The following is an 18,340-nucleotide window of genomic DNA, read 5'->3' on the forward strand; positions in this document are numbered from 1 at the left end:
AATGAGGCAGACCTTTTCCTTCTAATTATCTCAGAATTTCGTGATTGTAAGCCTTCAAAATATACCCACTTGGGAGCAGAGGAGTGGCAGGCACATTTTCTGATTGAATACCCAGTACCAACATCACTTCTTCCCGCCAACCACCTTCCTCTAACCCCAAAATACTCCATTTTTAAAGCTGATTTTTGCAGATGGGACCGCCGGATATTTTCCAGATGGGCTGCGGACATCCCTGGCCATGGGGGTTCCTAGAGAAATCCTGCTCTGGGCTTCAGCTCACCAAATCCCTTTTGCAAACATCCTTTGCAATGCTGACCTCTGCAGGCAAATGCTGCGTGAAACCAGCTGGCTCTGAGCAGCAGCAACCTAAATAATGCATAAAACAGGTATTTTACGCATTATTGCTGGCTGTGGGTAGCAATAGCCTTTTAATAATACATAAAAATGGGGCTTTTCTCTGTTGGTTAGCAAACGGAGTATTTCGGTGAGGGAAATACTGGGAAATCCTCGTTCGCTTGGAAAGGGCTGAGCTGCTAACTCCTGGATAGTTTGTTGGGTTTTTTTTCTAAATAATTTGCTCGTTGCACTCAGTGCTTTGAAACCAGGGGCTGAAGGCTATGGATGAAAAGCAGGCATTTCTCACCGTAAAGCCATCAACCCTATAAACTGGGCTTCCCTGGGGGGGGGGGGGGGAAGAGCCAGAAACTACCCCATTCACCTGCAGCTTTACCTTTGCCACCCCACCTCTAATTAAGCCCTAATTAACAACACCCTGAGGGCCAGGAAGGCCCCCAGCCCCGTGGTGGGAGTGGGGTTATACGTGCTGGGTCTTGGGGGGGGGGCTGGAGATGGGGGTCCCATGGAAACTGGCCCCTGGAGCTCCCCCAGCTGCGGCCTCCCCTCAGGCTGGAGCCAGCCTGGCCCCGGCGACCCCTCAGCCCCCAGCCCGGGGCCTCCCCCGCCTCCGCAGTCCCTCAGGCCTCGGCCTCCCCTCAGGCCCAGCAGGCCTGGAGCCCGCCCGACCCCGGCGGCCCCTCAGCCCCCACCCCGGGGCCTCCCCCGGCTCCGCAGTCCCTCAGGCCTCGGCTTCCCCTCAGGCCCAGCGGGCCTGGAGCCCGCCCGACCCCGGCGGCCCCTCAGCCCCCAGCCCGGGGCCTCCCCCGGCTCCGCAGTCCCTCAGGCCGCGGCCTCACCTCAGGCCCAGCGGGCCTGGAGCCCGCGCGGCCCCGGCGGCCCCTCAGCCCCCGCCCCGGGGCCTCCCCCGGCTCCGCAGTCCCTCAGGCCGCGGCCTCACCTCAGACCCAGCGGGCCTGCCCCCGGCGGCCCCTCAGCCGCCAGCCCGGGGCCTCCTCAGCCGCACCGCCCCGGAGGCCCGTCGGCCGCGGCCTTGCCCCCCGCCCCGGGAAGGCCTGGCCCGGCCCACGGGGCAGACTCGGGCCCCGGCCCTTTCCCCGACCACGGTGCCTTCGGGGCCTCCCTCGGGAGCGGGTGGGCCGCGCTGGACCTGCTCCACTCCCACCCCCATGGGTCTGAACGGGTTCCCTGTGGAAAAAGGGGGAGATGGTGGCTGCGAAACAAAGCAGGCAGTGGCAGGTTTGGCTGAGGAGGACTTTAATGTGCCCAGCTGCCCAGGGGTCCCGGGTGTGGGGAAGCATCGTGGGGCAGCGGGCAGGCGTCCTTCCCTGCGGGGTCAGCAATGAGTGAGAGCTGCAGGGAACCTTCCCCTGCACCCTGGATGAGCCGGGCGCCGGGAGCATCCCTGATGGGTGCTCAGACCCCGAAGGCGGCCGAGGAAGAGACGTCCGAATGACCCGGAGCCCCACGGCGCATGGAGAGGAGTGCCCCGTGCCTGGGAAGGATGCTCAGCCCCCGAGGAAGAGATGTCCGAGAGACCCGGAGCCCCACGGCGCATGGAGAGGAGTGCCTCGTGCCTGGGAAGGATGCTCAGACCCTGAAGGACACTGAGGAAGAGATGTCCGAGGGACCCGGAGCCCTGCGATATGTCGGAGGGATGCGGAGCCCTGCAATGCTTGGGGACAAGTTTGATGGGAACTCCTGGGGCGCAGGGCACACTGCTGCACCCAGCAGACCCCTGTCCTAGAGCTTGAGCGCCGTGACACGGGGGATGTGGAAGGGACAAGTCTCCTCTGAACCTGTAGAGCTGCAGAAGGAGAAAACATCGCGGGGGGGGGGGGTGTCAAGGAGGAGCCTACATCTGCCCTCCCTGTATCTTCCCACCCCAGGCAGCCCACCTGCCCACCCCATGCCTGCTGCTTACATGAGCCGGTTGCGGATGGGGCGGAAGTGTTTGGTGAGCCTGATGGCGAAGATGATGTTGGGGATGAGGAAGAAGGTGCAGCATCCCAAGCTGAACCAGAAAGCATTCTACGAAGAGAGAGCACGGGGTTCCCCACTGAGCTGCTTGGGGAGAGGCAGCCCCCAGGCTCTGGAGGGGTTTGGGGAGCCTTGCGGTAGTTGGTGCTGGTGTGTGTGGGGGGTGTCAGAGCTGCTGTTGGCCCTGGCTGCCCTGAGTTCATGCTGGTTGGTGGTGGGATGCTGCACCACGCGGGTCCCCGCCAAACCCCCACAGAGGGATGGGGACAGGATCCTTACCCAAGGGTCAGCGATGCGGTCACACAGGATCACCCGCCCGTTGTCCAGGGCCGTGGCGAGCGGCTGACACGACGCCACGTCCTCCCTCAGCTGGAATAAGAAGTGGAGACAAGGCATAAACCCACCCCTGGCTCGGAGGGGGATGCGTTTTGCTGCCTCGGCTCAGTGAGAGGCTTGTACACAGCATCCATGGGGGCTCCCAGCCCCAAAGAATCCCTCTGCGGCGAAGCTGAGCACCTACCGTCTGCCCGACCCAGTTCAGGTACTGCGTGAAGTACCGCAGCTCCTTCCTCGTGAAGCAACCGATCTCCTGGGCAGGGGGAAGGCAGCATGGAGGGCAAGCATCATGCTTCCCAGCCCAGCTCCAACCAACTCTGGGCTAATGTCAGGCTTGGAAACAAGGGCTGGAGGCTTCAGGTGCCCTTTCCCCTCTTGCAGCACCCTGTTCTCAGTCTTTTGTTCTGGCTGTGGGGAATTTTGTACCCCCTGAGTGCTAATCCAGCCCTGGCTCACCTGCCGGAGGATCTGCTGGGCTTGCACAGGCAGCCGGGCTTCCACCAAGGCCGTGGTGGCCAGCGTCGTCTTCACCCGCTCCTGGGGAAGCGTGGGAAGGGCAGAGCATCCTTAGAGCACTGAGCAGCAGGACGGGGGTGCCGGGAGCACGGGGTGCAGGGCCATGCATGTGGCGAGCTTCGAATTGGGTCTGATTGCTGAAGGGCAGGGAAAGAGGGACCTGCCCCGAGCAGAGAAACCCCCTCGCAGGGAGCGGGTGAGATTAAACACTGTGGGACAGCTCTGCTGAGGACACCAAGATGCCCCGAGTGCTGTAGGGGAATTTCTGATTTGCAGCAGCAAATGTAATCCCTGAAGGAGACCGGTCCTCCCCGGATGGCATTTTTCCTGGCTCTCCCATCACCCTGTGGCTGGCATTTTGGGGCCCTGGCAGGCAGGACCCGTAGGATACCACATATTTTTCAGAGCTAGAAAAAACCATGCAAGTACCTGGAGATGCGGCGCCAAGCGGGAGAGGAACTGGACGCTTTCCCCCAGCTTTGCCTGCGGGACAGAGAGGTGAGAAGGCTTCAAAAGCCCTGTTCCCCATTTCATGGGGACACCACTGAGCAAACACTGGCAGCACCGCGAGCCACCAGCCTGGCACGGACTCACCACCAAAGCCTCCTGCGATTGCACCGTGGAGTTTTGCATCTGCCACAGGGCCTGGGCCTCAGCGGCCAGCCTCCCCGCCACCGTGCCATTCCTCTGCAGGGGGACGATGGGGTGAGGACGTCCCTGCAGGCACACGGGCAGCCCCCACCGCCCGCCCCGCCGCTCACCTGCATTTTCTGCAGCCCCTCGAGGCTCCTCGCCAAGCCAGGGAGGCTGGTCAGCACCACGGGGTTTTTCATCTGGGAGAAGATGGAGTTGGCAGCTGCCCAAAATCCAGCCCTGGAAGCCGGCCCCAGTGTGGGTGGCCGCATCCTGCCCGCTGCAGCAGGGACCAGCTCCCCACGAGCGTCCCCTCACCTCCTCCTGGAAGCTCCCGTAGTCCACCTCATCTATGCCGCTGCGGGCGAAGGTCTCCAGGTCCTGCCTGCCCTCGCTGCGGAGGAGCCGCACGTCGCCCAGGCGCGCTGAGAAGTCACCCAGGCGTTTCTGGAAATCGGCCGTGTACTGCAGGGGCGAGACGAGGGGGATGCTGCAGGGTTGGGGCCGGGAACCTCCATCCCAGTAACCCCAGTAAAGCTCATCCATCTCTGCACCATTGCCAGAAGCTCTGGCTGGAGCCAGCCCTCACCTTGGGGGTTTTTAGATGCTCATCCAGGTCGTAGGACCTGTCGAGATGCAGCACCTCCCACAGCCCCGCGCCGCTCTTGCACTCTCTGGAAGGCGAAGGGACGTTGGCAGCATGACCCCCAAATTAGGCATTGGATGCACAGGGGCAGAGGGGGGCTCCTGCGGCACCCACCGGTACGCAGCGCTGAGGTTGGAGTCCCTCCGGAGGTTGAGGTGGCGGGTGAGGTTCATGGATGGAGGCAGGTTCCCAGGGGTGTCGATGAACTGGGCCACATGGGAGGAAAAAAAGGGTCAGGTGCAGGCATTCCCAGCAATGATTTCGGGGGTGCTGTGCCCTCACAGGTGCGTCCTGGGGTACCCCATCCCACCCAGAGCTGATCTTGCCTTTGTGTGATTGCCATTGCAGAGCCTTGCCGGGCGGTGTTCGGCGGGGAAGCAGCAGACAGCCCCGTGCAGGGACCTGTCTGCGGGTGCACGCCACGAGACGAGCCCTGATCCCATTCCCAGCCCTGCTTCCAGCCCTGATCCCATTCCCAACCCTGCTTCCAGCCCCGTCGCAGCCTGCTGCCAGCCCCGAGCACCCCAAGGATCCCCAAACGGCTGCGGGACCATCATCGCCTCGAGCAAATTAACAGCACAAGGGCAATTCCCCACTGCTGATGCAAATCCAAGGACCTAATTCTAATCCTTAAACAACCTTCTGGTTTAGGATGAGGCTTTTCTGGTCAGGTTTAGGGAAAGGATGCGGAGTGTTTGGAGGTGATTTTGGTGCACACAAGCAGAGGCTTGTGGGGCGATGGGTGGATGCGTGGCCACCCACCTTATAAATCTCCTGGTTGACCCAGTTCCTGCAAACCAGCGTCTGGATGTTGCCCCCGACCAGGAAGGTGGCGAAAACCAGGAGGACGAGGAGCCAGGAGAACAGGAAAGCCAGGCCCACGCCGCTGAAAGAGGGAGAGGAGACGCCGGCGGCAGCTTTGCAGACCCGAACGGGCAGAAGGGCTTGTGAGGACCTGCCCAGCCAGCTGCAGCCCCACGGCTCCTTCCCGCGCCCGGGCACGCCGGCCTTCCTGGGAAGGGCCCACGGGAGCCGGGTGTGCCGGGCAGCGGGGCTGGGGTGCCGGAGCTGCCAGCTCCCAGGGAGGAGCAGCTTCTCCCAAACCCACAGGCGCAGGCGGCGGCTTCAAAAGCTTTTCCACATGAACGGCTCCCGGTTCCTCCCTTGGCTTTACCCCTCTTTTTTTGAGGGGTGTGAGATGGCAACAGCCCCCACCTGCCCAGGACCCGGAGAGATGCTTACACCAGGAGAAACTTGGCGCCAGCTTCTCCTCGGCACTCGTAGTCGCTCGGGTCCTCCCGCTTGGAGAGCCCATATGCCCCCAGGGCCATCCCTGTCACGTTGCAGGCGAGGATGAGGAGGATGATGGAGCACAGCACTGTGCCCGCGATCCACCTGGGGGAAAGAGCAGCAGGGCGCAGACATGGGGCTGATGCACCAGCTGGGGCTCGGGGAGGGCTCAGCACCCATCTCTGCCACACACCCTGCACCCCTTCATGCTCCCAGGTGTCACCTGTACTGCTCGAAGCGTTCCACCTCCCGGAGGTACGGCTGGCTCCTGTCCTCCACCTTCACCAGGGCTTCGCTGACAGGCCGGGTGTAGTCAGGGAGGGGGAAGCCATCGGCGATGGACTGAACCTTCTCCGTCACGCGGGCCATCTCGTCCCGTAGATCTGCAGGGCCAAGGCTGTGCTGGAGGGGTGGACGGTCCTTGCAACTCACCCCATGTCCCCAAACTGGGATTTGCCCCACGGATGATGTCCCTGCTTGGTCCGGCAGTCCCACTCACCCTGGATGACCTGCGCCATCCTCTCCACGGCCAGCTCCGGGATGGAGTTGAAGGTGCCATTGCCCTGCGAGGAAAGAGGGGGTGCGGAGCGGCTCAGCCGGGGCTGCCTGCGGGCACCAGACCCTCCTGCTACACCCTGACCCCCCCCCCAACCTGGCGAATCATCTCCGCAAAGTCGCTTCGGGGCAGACCGGCCAACGCCTTCAAAACCTTCTCCACCGATGGCACCTTGGGGTGGAAGAAGCAATCCGTGAGCCTCAGGGGTGCCGGAGGGGTGGTGGTGGTGTTGGTGAGGGACCAGCACCCTGTCCCACCTTGCCGTAATCAGCGCCCAGCTCCAGGCTCTGTGCCCTGCCCAGGACGCTGGCGCAGGAGGTGCAGCGCGGGTCATCCAGCAGCGCGACCACGCGCCGACGCCGTTCCTGCAGCGCCGGCTCCAGCTCGGCCCGCGCCGATGCCAGCGCCCGCGCCGTCTTGTCGAGAATCTGTAAATGGTGCAGCGAGGTCTGTAGGTCTTAAAGAGAAAGCCCAGGGCTAGTTCGCACTGCTCCGCTCGGCCGCCCCGGCTCTCCGGCGAGGCTTCGGCACCGGCCCCGGGGAGAGCCGCGCTCGGCCGTACCTCCAGCCCTGTCCTGCAGGTCTGCCAGCGCGGCGTAGGTCATCTCCTGCAGCTGGGCATGGATGGAGAGCCCCACGCTCCGGCTGAGCCCTGCAAGGTATCGGGCACCCCATCGGCACCTCATCCCAGTGGGAAGCTCAGGATGGGACCTGCCAGTGCCCGGCGCGGTGCTTACCACCCAGGTCGGAGATTATCTGCTGTCGGGGCACCTCGAACTGGTCTACCACCATCTGCACCCCCTGCCAGGAGAGAGGAGCCGGTCGGCCGGGGGCAGCAGCCGCCGGGAGGGGAGGAAGCCCCACGCTGCCATTCAAAATACATTTTTAATGCAGCCACGCCACCTCCTCTTGGCTCCCAGACTGCTCCGTGAGGGAAACACAGCCGCCCCTGGGCTGCACCCCGCGCTGGGGGGAGGCTTCTCGGGGACCCACCTGGGGGACGTTGGTGATGTGCTGCCGCAGGGTGTGCAGGGTGGTCGGCACGGCCCCCAGCCCCGGCTCCATCTGCTCCTTCACCCGCTGGCTGGTGACGAAGGCGCAGACGACGCTGGTCCTGCCGGGGACGAGCAGGCGGTGACGGGGCTGCCCGGTAGAGCCTCCCAGCCCCGTCCCCACGGGACGCGGTTCCTCCCACCCCGGGGCGAGGGAGCCGGATCGTGGGGTGCATTGGGGGACTCACAGGATGATGAGGGAGGTGAGGGACAGGCAGGCCAGCAGGCAGCGGCGACGGCAGCCCAGCGAGCGCCGGTGGGCACGCAGACGGCCCCCGCACCGCCGGCGGCTCCGGCAGTAGCAGAAGCACATCCCGGCCACCGGCACAGCCACGGTGAAGAGCAGAGCCACCGCGGCGCAGACGACGTAGCCCAGCTCATACTGCACCACCTACGTGGGGGGAGAGCGTGGTGAGCACCGATGCACCCAGCTTTTGGGGTGCTCGGGGTGCCCGGGTGGGTGCCATCCCCACAGGATCCCCTGCCCCACGTCCCGGCTCACCTGCGACGTCCGCACCGAGCCGGGGTCGTTCAGGGCTGCCCTGAGCAGCTCTGCAAAAGAAACCGCGGCGCTGGTGAAAGAGGTCCCACCCGATGCACCCCCAAGCGTCCCCGGGCAGCGGGGCCGGGACGGAGGCAGCATCCCGCTCCGTGAAGCAGCTCAGAAACCCCGGAGCAGCTCCGGACACAGGGACTGCAGTCGGCGAAACCCCGGTGGTCCCGGCATCCATGGCAGTGGGGTCCGGGCTCCCCGGCTTACCTGTGGGCAAGGGGTTTTGCTGGATGAGGTCCAAGCAGCGCCGGACGAGGCCGTAGAGGGGATCGAGCGAACTGGGTACCCGGTGCAACGCCGGCACCCGAATCTCGGCGTGTCTGTCGGTGAAGCGGAGGACACCACCGGGCCCGGCATGATGGCATTGCTGGGTGCCAGCGGGACGCAGCAGCGCCCAAGCCAGCAGCAACCCGGCTGCCCGCATGGCTTCGGCGACGAGGAGAGAGCCGGGAGGGCTCCGTCAGCCTGCCAGCGGGCGGAGGGGCATGCCCGGCTCCGGATGGCTCTCTCCGTCTCGGCTCGCTGCTCCGGGAAACCTGCCTGACGGGTCAGCCGCCGCGCAAAGCCCAGACGCTGCTGTGGCTTGTTCCCCCGACGGGCTCCCCGGGGCGGCTGGGCTTGGCGGGGCTGCGTGGAGGCGTCTCCCAAACCATCCCAGGCCTGTTTCGCAACCCTCGGCATCCCTGAGTCACCGCCGCGGGGTCCCCACGGTCAAGGCCGTTCCCAAAACGAGTGGCAAACCCCCCCCACACGTCCCCAGGGGTTTTGGGGAGAGGGTCAGGTGGCGGTGAACCCCCTGTCCTTGGGCTGGAGGATGCTCGGCGTCACCTTGGAAGGAGGGATCTGGGATTTGGGCATCACTTAAGGGGGTGGAAAAGCCCTTGCGGGTGGATCCATGCCCGCAAATGGGGTCCCCGCGGGGCAAAATGGCCCTTCACAACTGCGTCCCGAGCTGACGCCGTAAGAATAAGAACTACAAACAATTAGAAAATATCATTAAAGCTACTTTGATATAATTTCCCATTCCTTCCGAGCCCTTCTATCAGAGCCCTGGGGCAGCACCGTGTGCAACGGGCTGGGAAAGAAGGAAAAACGGGGAACGCACGGAGACGGACGGCAAAGCCCCAGCCGGCGATGCCTGCTCGCCAGCCAGGTGTGAGATGAGTTTTCCAGGCTCAGCTGGCCCCAGCCTCGCACCCCGAGGCAGCCACGGCTCCTTCCCAGGGCCAGATCCTGCTCGCTGGCATGGGCCGAGCGCTAATTACAGGGTGCTCTGGAAACGAAGGAGGTTCGACCTGATCTCCCCGGAGCGGGGCGAGGGGGGAGCAGCTCAGACGGCCGCGGGGCACCCCAGGAGCTGGGTGCTCTGCTCGGCGGGGCGAGTCGAGCCGGCCCTTCCCCACCACCTCCGTCCTCCCGGCGCTGATGCTAATCCGTGTGGTTTTCCGCCCTGCGGAAAAGGGGGTTTTCTCCCGGCCGGAGCCACTGGCAGCAGCTTTCCAGGCTGGGCACAGGGTGCTGCTCCCCACCACCCCCTTGGGAATGAGACGCCGCGGACTGGAAAATCCTGCCCTGGGTTGGTCGAGTCCTTCTCCTGGGACAAAACTCCCAGGGCCAGGAAAGCGTGGCGTCGGGAGAGCCATTGCGTGCACGCTACATGTATGTTTATGTATGTATACATATGTACATGTGTGTGCATGCGGTGAAGGAGCCCCGGCTGCACACGCTGGTACCGGGGCGGCGACGGTGATGCCAACGGCGGTTTTCCATCCTCACCATGCCAACAATTTTCCATCCCAAAGATGATATTTTTGGGGGGGGAGGTGATTTTCCTGTCCGAGGGGAAGGGATGGGGCCGGCACTGGTGACCCCGCAATGCCAACACGCGTGTGCTGCCCCAGGGAGGGGGATCGGGGGGGGTTGGGGTAATTTGGGGTTGTTTTTTCCTCCCTCTTTCTGCCCCGAGGGGCAAATGCTGCTGCCAGCGGCAGCTGAACTGGGTATGGGGTGAGCGTGGTGGGGAGCCCGCGGGGTCGCCTGGGGTGGGGGTCCCCGGGCGGGGGGTGCCCCGAGTGGGATAGGGGGTGCTGCTGCTGGGGGTGATGGTACTGGGGATGTCTGTACCAGGGTGGGGTGGAGATGCCAGTATCGGGGGGTTGGTATCCGGTCGGAGTAGGGATGCTGATACTGGGAGTGCCAGTACCAGCGTGGGGTGGGGATGCCGGTACTGGGGATGCTGGTACCAGTGCTGGCACAGGGTGGGGGTGCCGGTCCTGGGGCTGTGATGCTGGGGTGAACCAGGGTGCTGGTACTGGGACAGTGCCGCTGGTACCAGGACAGTGATGCTGATACTGGGGCAGTCGTACTGGTACTGGGACAGTGCTGCTGGTTCTCATACTGGGACAGTGCTGCTGGTTCTCATACTGGGACGGTGAGGCTGTCAGTGCATGGTGGTTCTGGAACTGGGAAGGCGATTCTGATACTGGGGCGGTGATGCGGTTACTGGGACAGTGACACTGGTGCTGGGGAAGTCATTCTGGTACTGAGGCAGTCATGCTGGTTCTGGTACTGCGGCAGTGATGCGGTTACTGAGATGGTGACACTGGCACTGGGGCAGTCATGCTGGTACTGGGCAGTGATGCTGGTTCTGGTACTGGGGCAGTGATGTGGTTACTGGGAAGGTGATGCTGGTGCAGGGACAGTCATGCTGGTACTGGGCAGTGATGCTGGTTCTGGTACTGGGCAGTGATGCTGGTACAGGGAAGGTGATGCTGGAGCAGGGGCGATGACGCCAGTACTGGGGCGATGACGCGGGTGCGGGGGCGGTGACGCCGAGAGCGGTTCCGGGGCTGTTGTACCCAGTTCTAACGGCTAGGCGGCGCCACAGGATCACACCCCGCCGGGGGGGGCCCTGTTGGGGTCGTGGGGGCTCTGTTGGGGTCCTGGGGGCTCTGCTGGGGTCCTGGGGGCTTCGCTGGTGTCCTGGGGGCTTCACTGGGGTCCTGGGGGCTCTGTTGCTGTCCTGCGGTCTTTGCTGGGGTCCTGGGGCCTACGCTGGGGTCCTGGGGGCTCTGTTGGTGTCCTGGGGGATTCTGTTGGGGTCCTGGGGTCTTTGTTGCGGTCCTGGGGGCTCTGTTGGGGTCCTGGGGGCTTTGTTCGGGTCCTGAATGCTTCGCTGGGGTCCTGGGGGCTCTGTTGGGATCCTGGGCGCTCTGTTGGGGTCCTGAGGGCTTTGTTGGGGTCCCGGGGGCTTCGCTGGGGTCCCGAGGGCTCTGTTGGGGTCCTGGGTGCCTCGCTGTGGTCCTGGCGAGGCCTTGTTGTTGTGGGCGTGGTCTTACCTCTGGGGGCGGGGCGTAGCGTGATTACGCCGACGCGGACGGCGGCCGCGAGGGGTCACGGCGGCGGAAGCGGAAGCGCTGTTGGAGGGGTCGGGTGCCGGCGCCATCATGGTGCGCCAACGGGCTTCCAGTGTACCCCAGCGGTGAGTCCGCCTTCTCGCGCTGCTCCGCGGCTTCCTCCCGGGCCGGGGCCTCCCGCGGGGCTTCCCCAGGGCGCTGCGGCGGCGTGCGGCCTGGTGCTGCGGGGAGCCGGGCCCTGACAGCGGCGGGGCTGCGTGGCCCGGTGCGTTCAGCGTGTGGCAGCCCCCGGGCGGCGGGGAGCCGCGGCTGAAAGCTTGGGGGGCGTCGCGGGGGGTGGAGGGGCTCGGCTCGCCGGGGCTGGGGGGTTTGAGGGTCCCCGGGCCGGGGGGAGCGCGGGGCCTGTTGCCGGTTCGGCCGTTTAACGCCTCGGCGCTGCGGGGTTTAGGTGGACCGACTACATCCCGCTGGGCCGGAGGCTGCCGGGCACCCGCTTCATCGCCTTCAAGGTCCCCCTGAAGAAGGTAAGTGCCCGCCGGCACCCGGGACACGTTTGGGGTGGAAAACGGCTGCGGCAAAGTGTGGCTTTGCAGAGAATCAGTGAGAGAATTCCTTCCAGGAAAACGAGGAGGAGCGTCAGTAGGTCATTTTGTTCTGTATTTTTGGTAAGTGGGTTTTAACCTGGGGCAGAGAGAAGCACAGGGCAGTCGCTGCCACTTGAACGTGTGATGGGTTCGTGGTGGCCTTCACCCAGAGCGGCTTCTGGAGGGTGCTGGCATTTTTCTGGGTGCTGGCAGCACCACCTGCACACCCCGGACTCAGGGAGGTCTGTCCAGGCCGGCTCTGTTAGGGCAGGAGGGATGCTGCGGGCAGCCCCCGCCAGCACTGCCAGGGGCCCAGAGGCTGCGCAGCTCGGTGAATGTGGTGCCAGAGCCGAGTTGTGGGAGCGGAGGCGGCGAGGGATCGGTGTGGCAGTGCCTGGAGGTCCCTGCCGCTGTGTGCTGGGGGTGAGCTCTGCTCCGGAGTGGTTTGAGCACAGCAGTAGGGCCTAAAACACTGGGTCATGTCTGTGGGGATTGTGGAGCTTGTGGTGGGGAGCAGCACTGTTTGCTCACTTTCATGAGAGCTGAAAACCTATCTTACAGCTTTCACCAAACAAAAACTTCAGTTTCTGGGTGTGTTTGTCACGCTGCAGTGTTTTGTTAAAGTAGAAAGTCTGCAGTCACTCCTGGGAACCCTCAGCTGAACAGTCCCAAAGCAGCGAGGGCCTCAGCGCGTTCTGGTTTGGCTCGGTGTAACCTGTGTGTCAGTCTGCGTCTGCCTTTGCTCCTTGCCTGCATCTTGCTCTTTGAAGGGATGGCCGTTGGGAGGTTCTGGAGCACGAACCTCTTCCCACTGCTCACAGTGCACCTGAGCTTAATGTCTGCTCTTAAACATTTTTTTCCCTCAGAGCTTTAACCAGAACCTTCATCCAGAAGAGAGATTTTCACCTCGTGACCTCATTAAGAAAATCAAAGAGCAGAAGGAAGAGCTGGGCCTGATCATTGACTTGACGTACACAACTCGCTACTACGAGCCAGAGGTCAGTCTTGGTCTTACTGTCTGGGGGATGAAGCTCTATGTAAGCCCTGGTGTTGCTGATAAAGTGGAAGATGTTTCTTGCAAGAAAATAACTCTGAAGCGTGTGAGGCGCTCAAATCCTCTGGCAAGGGAATGAGCTGAAGCATTGCAGGGCCATCGGGACAGGGTCTTTGTCCTTGATCAAATACAGGGCTGGGGTCTTCAGCCCCCGTCGTGGAGACCCTCTTTGTACCAACCAGCACAGGTTGGGGGATACCCTGAAGCTGGGTTTTGTAGGCTTTCCTGAGTGAAGAGCTGATGACAACCAGCTTTGGCTTGTGGTATCAAAGGTGCGGTTACTTGCTTGGAAAGGTGCTCCAGCTTCTGCTTGTGCTTCGTCTTCCTCAGGGAGGAAAGAGCAAAGGCACAAGAAGCAGAAATGCAAACAGGCTGCTCTGGAACATTGGTACTGTGTCATAGGAAAAAAAAAAGGGGGGGGGGGGAGAGGAGTCAAGGGGGTGAAGCAGAAGTTTTCTTACCTAAAAGTGTGTTGCTGCTCTTCTGGGCTTAGTTGTAAAGCTCAACTTTTTCTGACTGACGGTCTATGGTTGTCTAATTGGTAAGAATCCTTGGACTTTTTCTGGAAATTATTGACTTTCTTTCTTACAGGAGCTCCCAGCCACGCTCTGTTACTCAAAGATCTTGACAATGGGACATGAAATACCGAACAAGCACACCATTTTTCAGTTCCAATGTGTGGTAAAAAAGTTTTTGAGAGACAACAAAGACAATGGTAAGCGTTGGATTTCCCTGATGTTGCTGCTGTTGGGAAGGGCGCTGCAGGCTTGGAGGCCAGCGGGGTTTTAATGAACAGCGTGGATTAGTTTTGCTTCTCTTGGCATGTGAATGTCAAGGCAATAAGATTGGTTTGTGGTGATAGAGGAATTCATGCTGGCTCTCTGATAATTTGGCAACAAGTCAGGCTTTAATTGAGTTTGAGACTGCGTTTCTAGCCTGGCTGTAGATACTGATCGCTTTTTGGTAGCGGAGTAAGCAGCAAGCTGTTAGTGCTCGGAAAAATGTGGGGTGGCTGTTGGTGGAGCTTCTGAATACGTCTTCCCTGCAGTGAGCTGTGCGACCATGCAGATGAGCTCACAGAATTAAATGAGTTAATGAGCTGAATTGGTGGCGCTTATTAGACATTATAAATATGGTGCTGTCGTTGCGTGGTCATTGCTGATTATTTACGCTGGTGTCACTGTTAGAGGACGAATGCAAATGAGCTTGTTCCGGTTGGGTTTTGGAGAGAGAGCGCTTAAATAGAACCTGATTATTGTGTGTTACAGATAAACTCATCGGAGTTCATTGCACGCATGGCTTAAACAGAACTGGCTACCTGGTTTGTCGGTGAGTTGTTCTTAGTCACGCTGAGTAGTCCTTACTCACACCGAGTTAAGTGGTGGCATTGCCAGCTTCTTGTTACTCCGGGGGGAAATAGCGTTGCACCAGTAAAACAAGAGTCCAAGTGACCTGCGTAGTCCCAGGCTTGGGAGGATTTAAAGCTTTTGAGCTTCAAGAGGGTTGTTGGGGGGAGGGGCACTTTTTATCCCAAATTTCAGCAGACCAGATGCTGATACGCCATTGCTCTGCAGAGAGGGACCTGGGAGTGCTGGTGGAGGACAAGCTGACCATGAGCCAGCAGTGTGCCCTGGTTGCCCAGAAGGCCAGTGGTCTCCTGGGGTACATTAAGCAGAGTGTGGCCAGCAGGTGGAGGAAGGTTCTTCTCCCCCTCCACTCTGCCCTGGTGAGGCCCCGTCTGGAGTACTCTTTCCAGTTCTGGGCTCCCCAGTTCAAGAAAGATGAGGAGCTACTGGAGAGAGTCCAGCGCAGGGCTACGAGGATGAGGAGGGGACTGGAGCATCTCTCCTACGAGGAGAGGCTGAGGGAGCTGGACTTGTTCAGCCTCAAGAAGAGAAGGCTGCGAGGGGACCTTAGAAATGCCTCTAAATATCTGCAGGGTGGGGGTCAGGAGGACGGGGCCAGACTCTTTCCAGGGGTGCCCAGCGACAGGACAAGGGGCAACGGGCACAAACTGGAGCAGAGGAAGCTCCAGCTGAACCCGAGGAAGAACTTCTTCCCTCTGAGGGTGCCGGAGCCCTGGCCCAGGCTGCCCAGGGAGGCTGTGGAGTCTCCTTCTCTGGAGATATTCCAGCCCCGCCTGGCCGCGGTGCTGTGCAGCCTGCTCTGGTGGGCAGGGGGTTGGGCTGGGTGACCCACAGAGGTCCCTTCCTCTAAAAACTTCCCAGTTACTTTTTTTTTTTTTTTTTTTTTTTTTGAATCAGCACTATCCTGTCATAATTTCCATAATCAGTTACATAATTAGAGCTTTCTTGCTAATCTGTTCAGGTACCTGATCGATGTCGAAGGCATGGAGCCGAATACTGCCATAGAGCGTACGTATGTGTGTGTTCTTGTTAGGATGCAAAATGTCTGTCGTGGGCTTGTGGTTTGATATGGTCCAAAGGTTTGGGCCAGCTCCGGGGAGGTAACAGTGTTTTGGTTGTGTGTGTGTTTTCCTGTTGTGTAGAACGGGAGCTGGAGGAGGAGGGGTGTTAGGGGTTCTCTGGGGTAATAGGAAAGAAGGAATTAAGTTTATGGCCCGACTGTGGAGCTAACCGGGGTTGAGTGAGCATGGCGGGCGCTGAGCGCGGGTCGGATAGTGCCACGCTGCAGCTCTGCCCGCCTGGCTGCCTTGTCACTGGCTGTCGTGTGAGGGACGGTACGCTGAGCGGAGACACCCTGTGTGACCAGAGTGTGGACGTAGGGCTTGAAGGGGTTAAAATCCTTCTAAAGGGGTTTAAGTACTCTGCAGCCCAAAGGAGGATTTGTACAGAGCATTGTTGTAACTCAGACCTGTCTCTCCAGTGTTCAACAGGGCTCGAGGTCATCCTATAGAGAGAACCAACTACATCCAAGATCTGCAGAAGAGATCTACAGAAATGTAAGTCTGTGCGTGTGGGTGAGCGAGTGCATGTGCCCAAGGAGAGCCGCTGTCGAGCAAGAGATGTTAAAACACAACTAGCTCCTCAGAAGGGAGGTGGAACGGGCCGGTGGGCGGCTGGGAGATCTGGGTTTGAAGATCATAGGGCTGCTACCCTCCCCTGTTCTGGGGAGGAGTGATGCAAAGAGGTGGGGGTTTAAGCGTAAAATAGCTGTTGTGATCACTTGGTGAATGGTTTATGGGCACAGTCAAGACATACAGAATTCTTTTTAAGGAACTGCGGACTAAAGAATTTAGGCTCGGGCCCCTGCAGAGGAAAATCCGGCTCTGCACCAAACACTGAAAAGCAGATGGCCAAGCATCATCCGCGTTGTTCGGACCGATCCCCCGTAGCGATGCCCAGGTAGGTTTTGGCTTCTCGCCTCTCCACATTGCGTACAGCTGAGCAGACAGAACAAGGAGAGCTGCTTTCTCATTTTTAAGAAACTTAAACTTGGATTTTTACAAGCTGCAGCTCATGCAAGAGAATACCCCTTGCCTTGCCAGCTGTTGCAGCGGGGTAGGGGGAGGGAAAACCCTCCCTGAAACTTGTCTCTTCTCCCAAGTAACCAGCGATAGGATGAGAGGAAATGGCCTCAAGTTGCATCAGGGGAGGTTTAGATTTGATATAAGAAAAAATTTCTGTACTGAAAGAGTGGTCAGGCATAGGAACAGGCTGCCCAGGGAGGTGGTGGAGCCCCCATCCCTGGAGGGGTTCAAAAAGCCAGTGGAGGTGGCACTTGGGGACGTGGTTTAGCAGGCAGGGTGGAGTGGGTCAATGGTTGAACTTGGTGGTCTTAGAGGTCTTTTCCAACCTTAATGATTCTGTGGTTGTCCAGAGCCTACATATCAGGGGTGAAGGGTTCCTGGTGTCCACAGCAGCAAAGCTCTTTGCCTCCGAATAACGCGCTTACGCCTGTAGATGCAGCATAACGTAGCTGGCAGCGTTGGTGTTAGCGGGGCTGCGACGCGCCCAGGGTATCTGAGGGACAAGAGGGGTTTGAATCGGGCGCTGAGTGAGGCAGCTCTTCCCTGAGGTGAGGCGATAACTCTCGTTGTGTTCCTAGGCTGCTCCTGCCTCAGCAGGGATGGCAGGGGAACAGTGAATGCAGGTAAAGAGCTTCTTCGTGACCCGGGGCACACAGACACCCGCAGTAGTGCAGATACGTCGTAAAATACCTCTGCTCTGTGTGTATATTGGCGTACAGCACGCTGGGTGAACGAGCCCTGATTTTTTGGGGAGGGGACAACAGTTTTGTCCGAGATGGGAGATGGCGTCTGGCAGCACCCGGCTGCGGGGCAGCTCCGGAACCATCTCGGGAGCACCCAGCACCTGTGTCCAGCGGAGCAGTGGCTCGTTTGGCCCTACTCTTCTCTTTCCAGTGGTGCCCAGCGACAGGACAAGGGGCAATGGGCACAAACTGAAGCGGAGGAAGTTCCATCTGAACATGAGGAAGAACTTCTTCCCTCTGAGGGTGACGGAGCCCTGGCCCAGGCTGCCCAGGGAGGCTGTGGAGTCTCCTTCTCTGGAGATATTCCAGACCCGCCTGGCTGCGGTGCTGTGCCCCCTGCTGTGGGTGACCCTGCTTGGGCAGGGGGTTGGGCTGGGTGACCCACAGAGGGCCCTTCCAACCCCGACCATTCTGTGATTCCAGCTGGAGCAAAAGGGAGCGGGTAAGCCTGGAGGGGCTGAGGAGTTTCACAACCTTTCGGGCTCCGTGTGCGGAAACTGAGCGGGGTTGTGACTTCTCCTGGCAACTTCCGAATTTTCTTCCAGGAACTCCGGCAGGGCCAAGAAGAACCGCAGGCGAGGCCGCGAGGTGCAGGCACAGCACCAGGAGCTGGAGCGCGAGGTGACGGAGCGAAGGTGGTCGTGCAGTTTGGCGGCGAGGAACTGTCTGGTTTCATTAGCCGCTAACGAGCAGCGCGATGGACTCCGCTTCACCCCGCAGAGCCCCCACCTCTGCTCACCCCGGGAAACGCGCGCGGCCGGGAAACGCCGGCGTCGACGGAGAAAACCCGCTGCTACGGCGTAGGGAACGTGGCACGCAACGAAAACCCATCCGGGGCTGCGTCTTCGCCCCGGAGGAGCTCCGGGATGGGTCTCGCCGCCTGCACAAGCGGCTCTGCCATAGCCCCCACCAGCAGTCCGGAGCCGCAAATGCAAGTGTTCGTCACCTTAACACGGCTCTTTTTTATGATGATTTTATTTTTCCTTTCTTCCTCCCTTCCTTCTTAATACTTCTACAGATCTCGCAGGAATTTTGGCGCCCCGGGTCGTAGCGGAGTTGTAGCTCCCATCTTTGAGGGAGGCGGAAAATAAAGGTTGGACCCAAAGGGCGCTGGAATTACCCCAAAGAGGCGTCCCGGGGAGCCTCCCTTGAACCTTTGGCCCGAAGGCCATGCTGTGATTGTGCCAGTACATAACCACATATAGGGTTGGGCCTGAAACTGGGGCATTTTAATTT

At 60.7% G+C, this 18,340-nt stretch overlaps 2 protein-coding genes across 3 annotated transcripts; one reads left to right on the forward strand and one right to left on the reverse strand.

The window, feature by feature from the left end:
- Positions 1-2,097: 2,097 nt before the first annotated feature.
- On the reverse strand, positions 2,098-8,738 carry LOC142364700 (prominin-2-like). The gene is given in 24 exon segments (XM_075444743.1): positions 2,098-2,161; positions 2,279-2,385; positions 2,614-2,703; positions 2,855-2,923; positions 3,127-3,207; positions 3,616-3,669; positions 3,781-3,873; positions 3,948-4,019; positions 4,138-4,284; positions 4,409-4,493; positions 4,580-4,671; positions 5,228-5,351; positions 5,708-5,860; positions 5,979-6,138; positions 6,255-6,318; positions 6,408-6,482; positions 6,569-6,768; positions 6,874-6,963; positions 7,049-7,112; positions 7,305-7,425; positions 7,552-7,754; positions 7,866-7,915; positions 8,124-8,370; positions 8,372-8,738. Coding segments are annotated over 24 exon segments (2,703 nt in total). The 5' UTR covers positions 8,570-8,738.
- A 2,569-nt stretch (positions 8,739-11,307) lies between these two features.
- Positions 11,308-18,224, forward strand: DUSP11 (dual specificity phosphatase 11). Of its 2 annotated transcripts, XR_012766337.1 has the most exons (10): positions 11,308-11,397; positions 11,721-11,796; positions 12,723-12,854; positions 13,502-13,625; positions 14,179-14,239; positions 15,239-15,285; positions 15,758-15,833; positions 16,108-16,236; positions 17,256-17,546; positions 17,650-17,739. XR_012766337.1 is itself a non-coding variant. In XM_075444828.1 (9 exons), the coding sequence occupies exons 1-9, from the start codon at positions 11,363-11,365 to the stop codon at positions 17,906-17,908; spliced, it is 939 nt and encodes a 312-aa protein (XP_075300943.1). In that variant the 5' UTR covers positions 11,308-11,362; the 3' UTR covers positions 17,909-18,224. The 2 variants fall into 2 exon arrangements, 1 of the variants encoding a protein (XP_075300943.1); XM_075444828.1 differs by lacking the exon at positions 17,256-17,546 and having other exon boundaries at positions 17,650-18,224.
- Positions 18,225-18,340: the final 116 nt, after the last annotated feature.

This window comes from Opisthocomus hoazin, chromosome 28 (genome assembly GCF_030867145.1).
Source record: "Opisthocomus hoazin isolate bOpiHoa1 chromosome 28, bOpiHoa1.hap1, whole genome shotgun sequence".
In the NCBI taxonomy this organism is placed as follows: Eukaryota; Metazoa; Chordata; class Aves; order Opisthocomiformes; family Opisthocomidae; genus Opisthocomus; species Opisthocomus hoazin.

Bases quoted from the DNA above. Each gene is read 5' to 3' on its own strand.
- DUSP11 (XM_075444828.1), top strand. From the start codon at position 11,363: ATGGTGCGCCAACGGGCTTCCAGTGTACCCCAGCG. The intron at 12,855-13,501 runs GTCAGTCTTGGT...TCTTTCTTACAG, and splicing joins CTCGCTACTACGAGCCAGAG to GAGCTCCCAGCCACGCTCTG. The intron at 14,240-15,238 runs GTGAGTTGTTCT...TAATCTGTTCAG, and splicing joins ACTGGCTACCTGGTTTGTCG to GTACCTGATCGATGTCGAAG.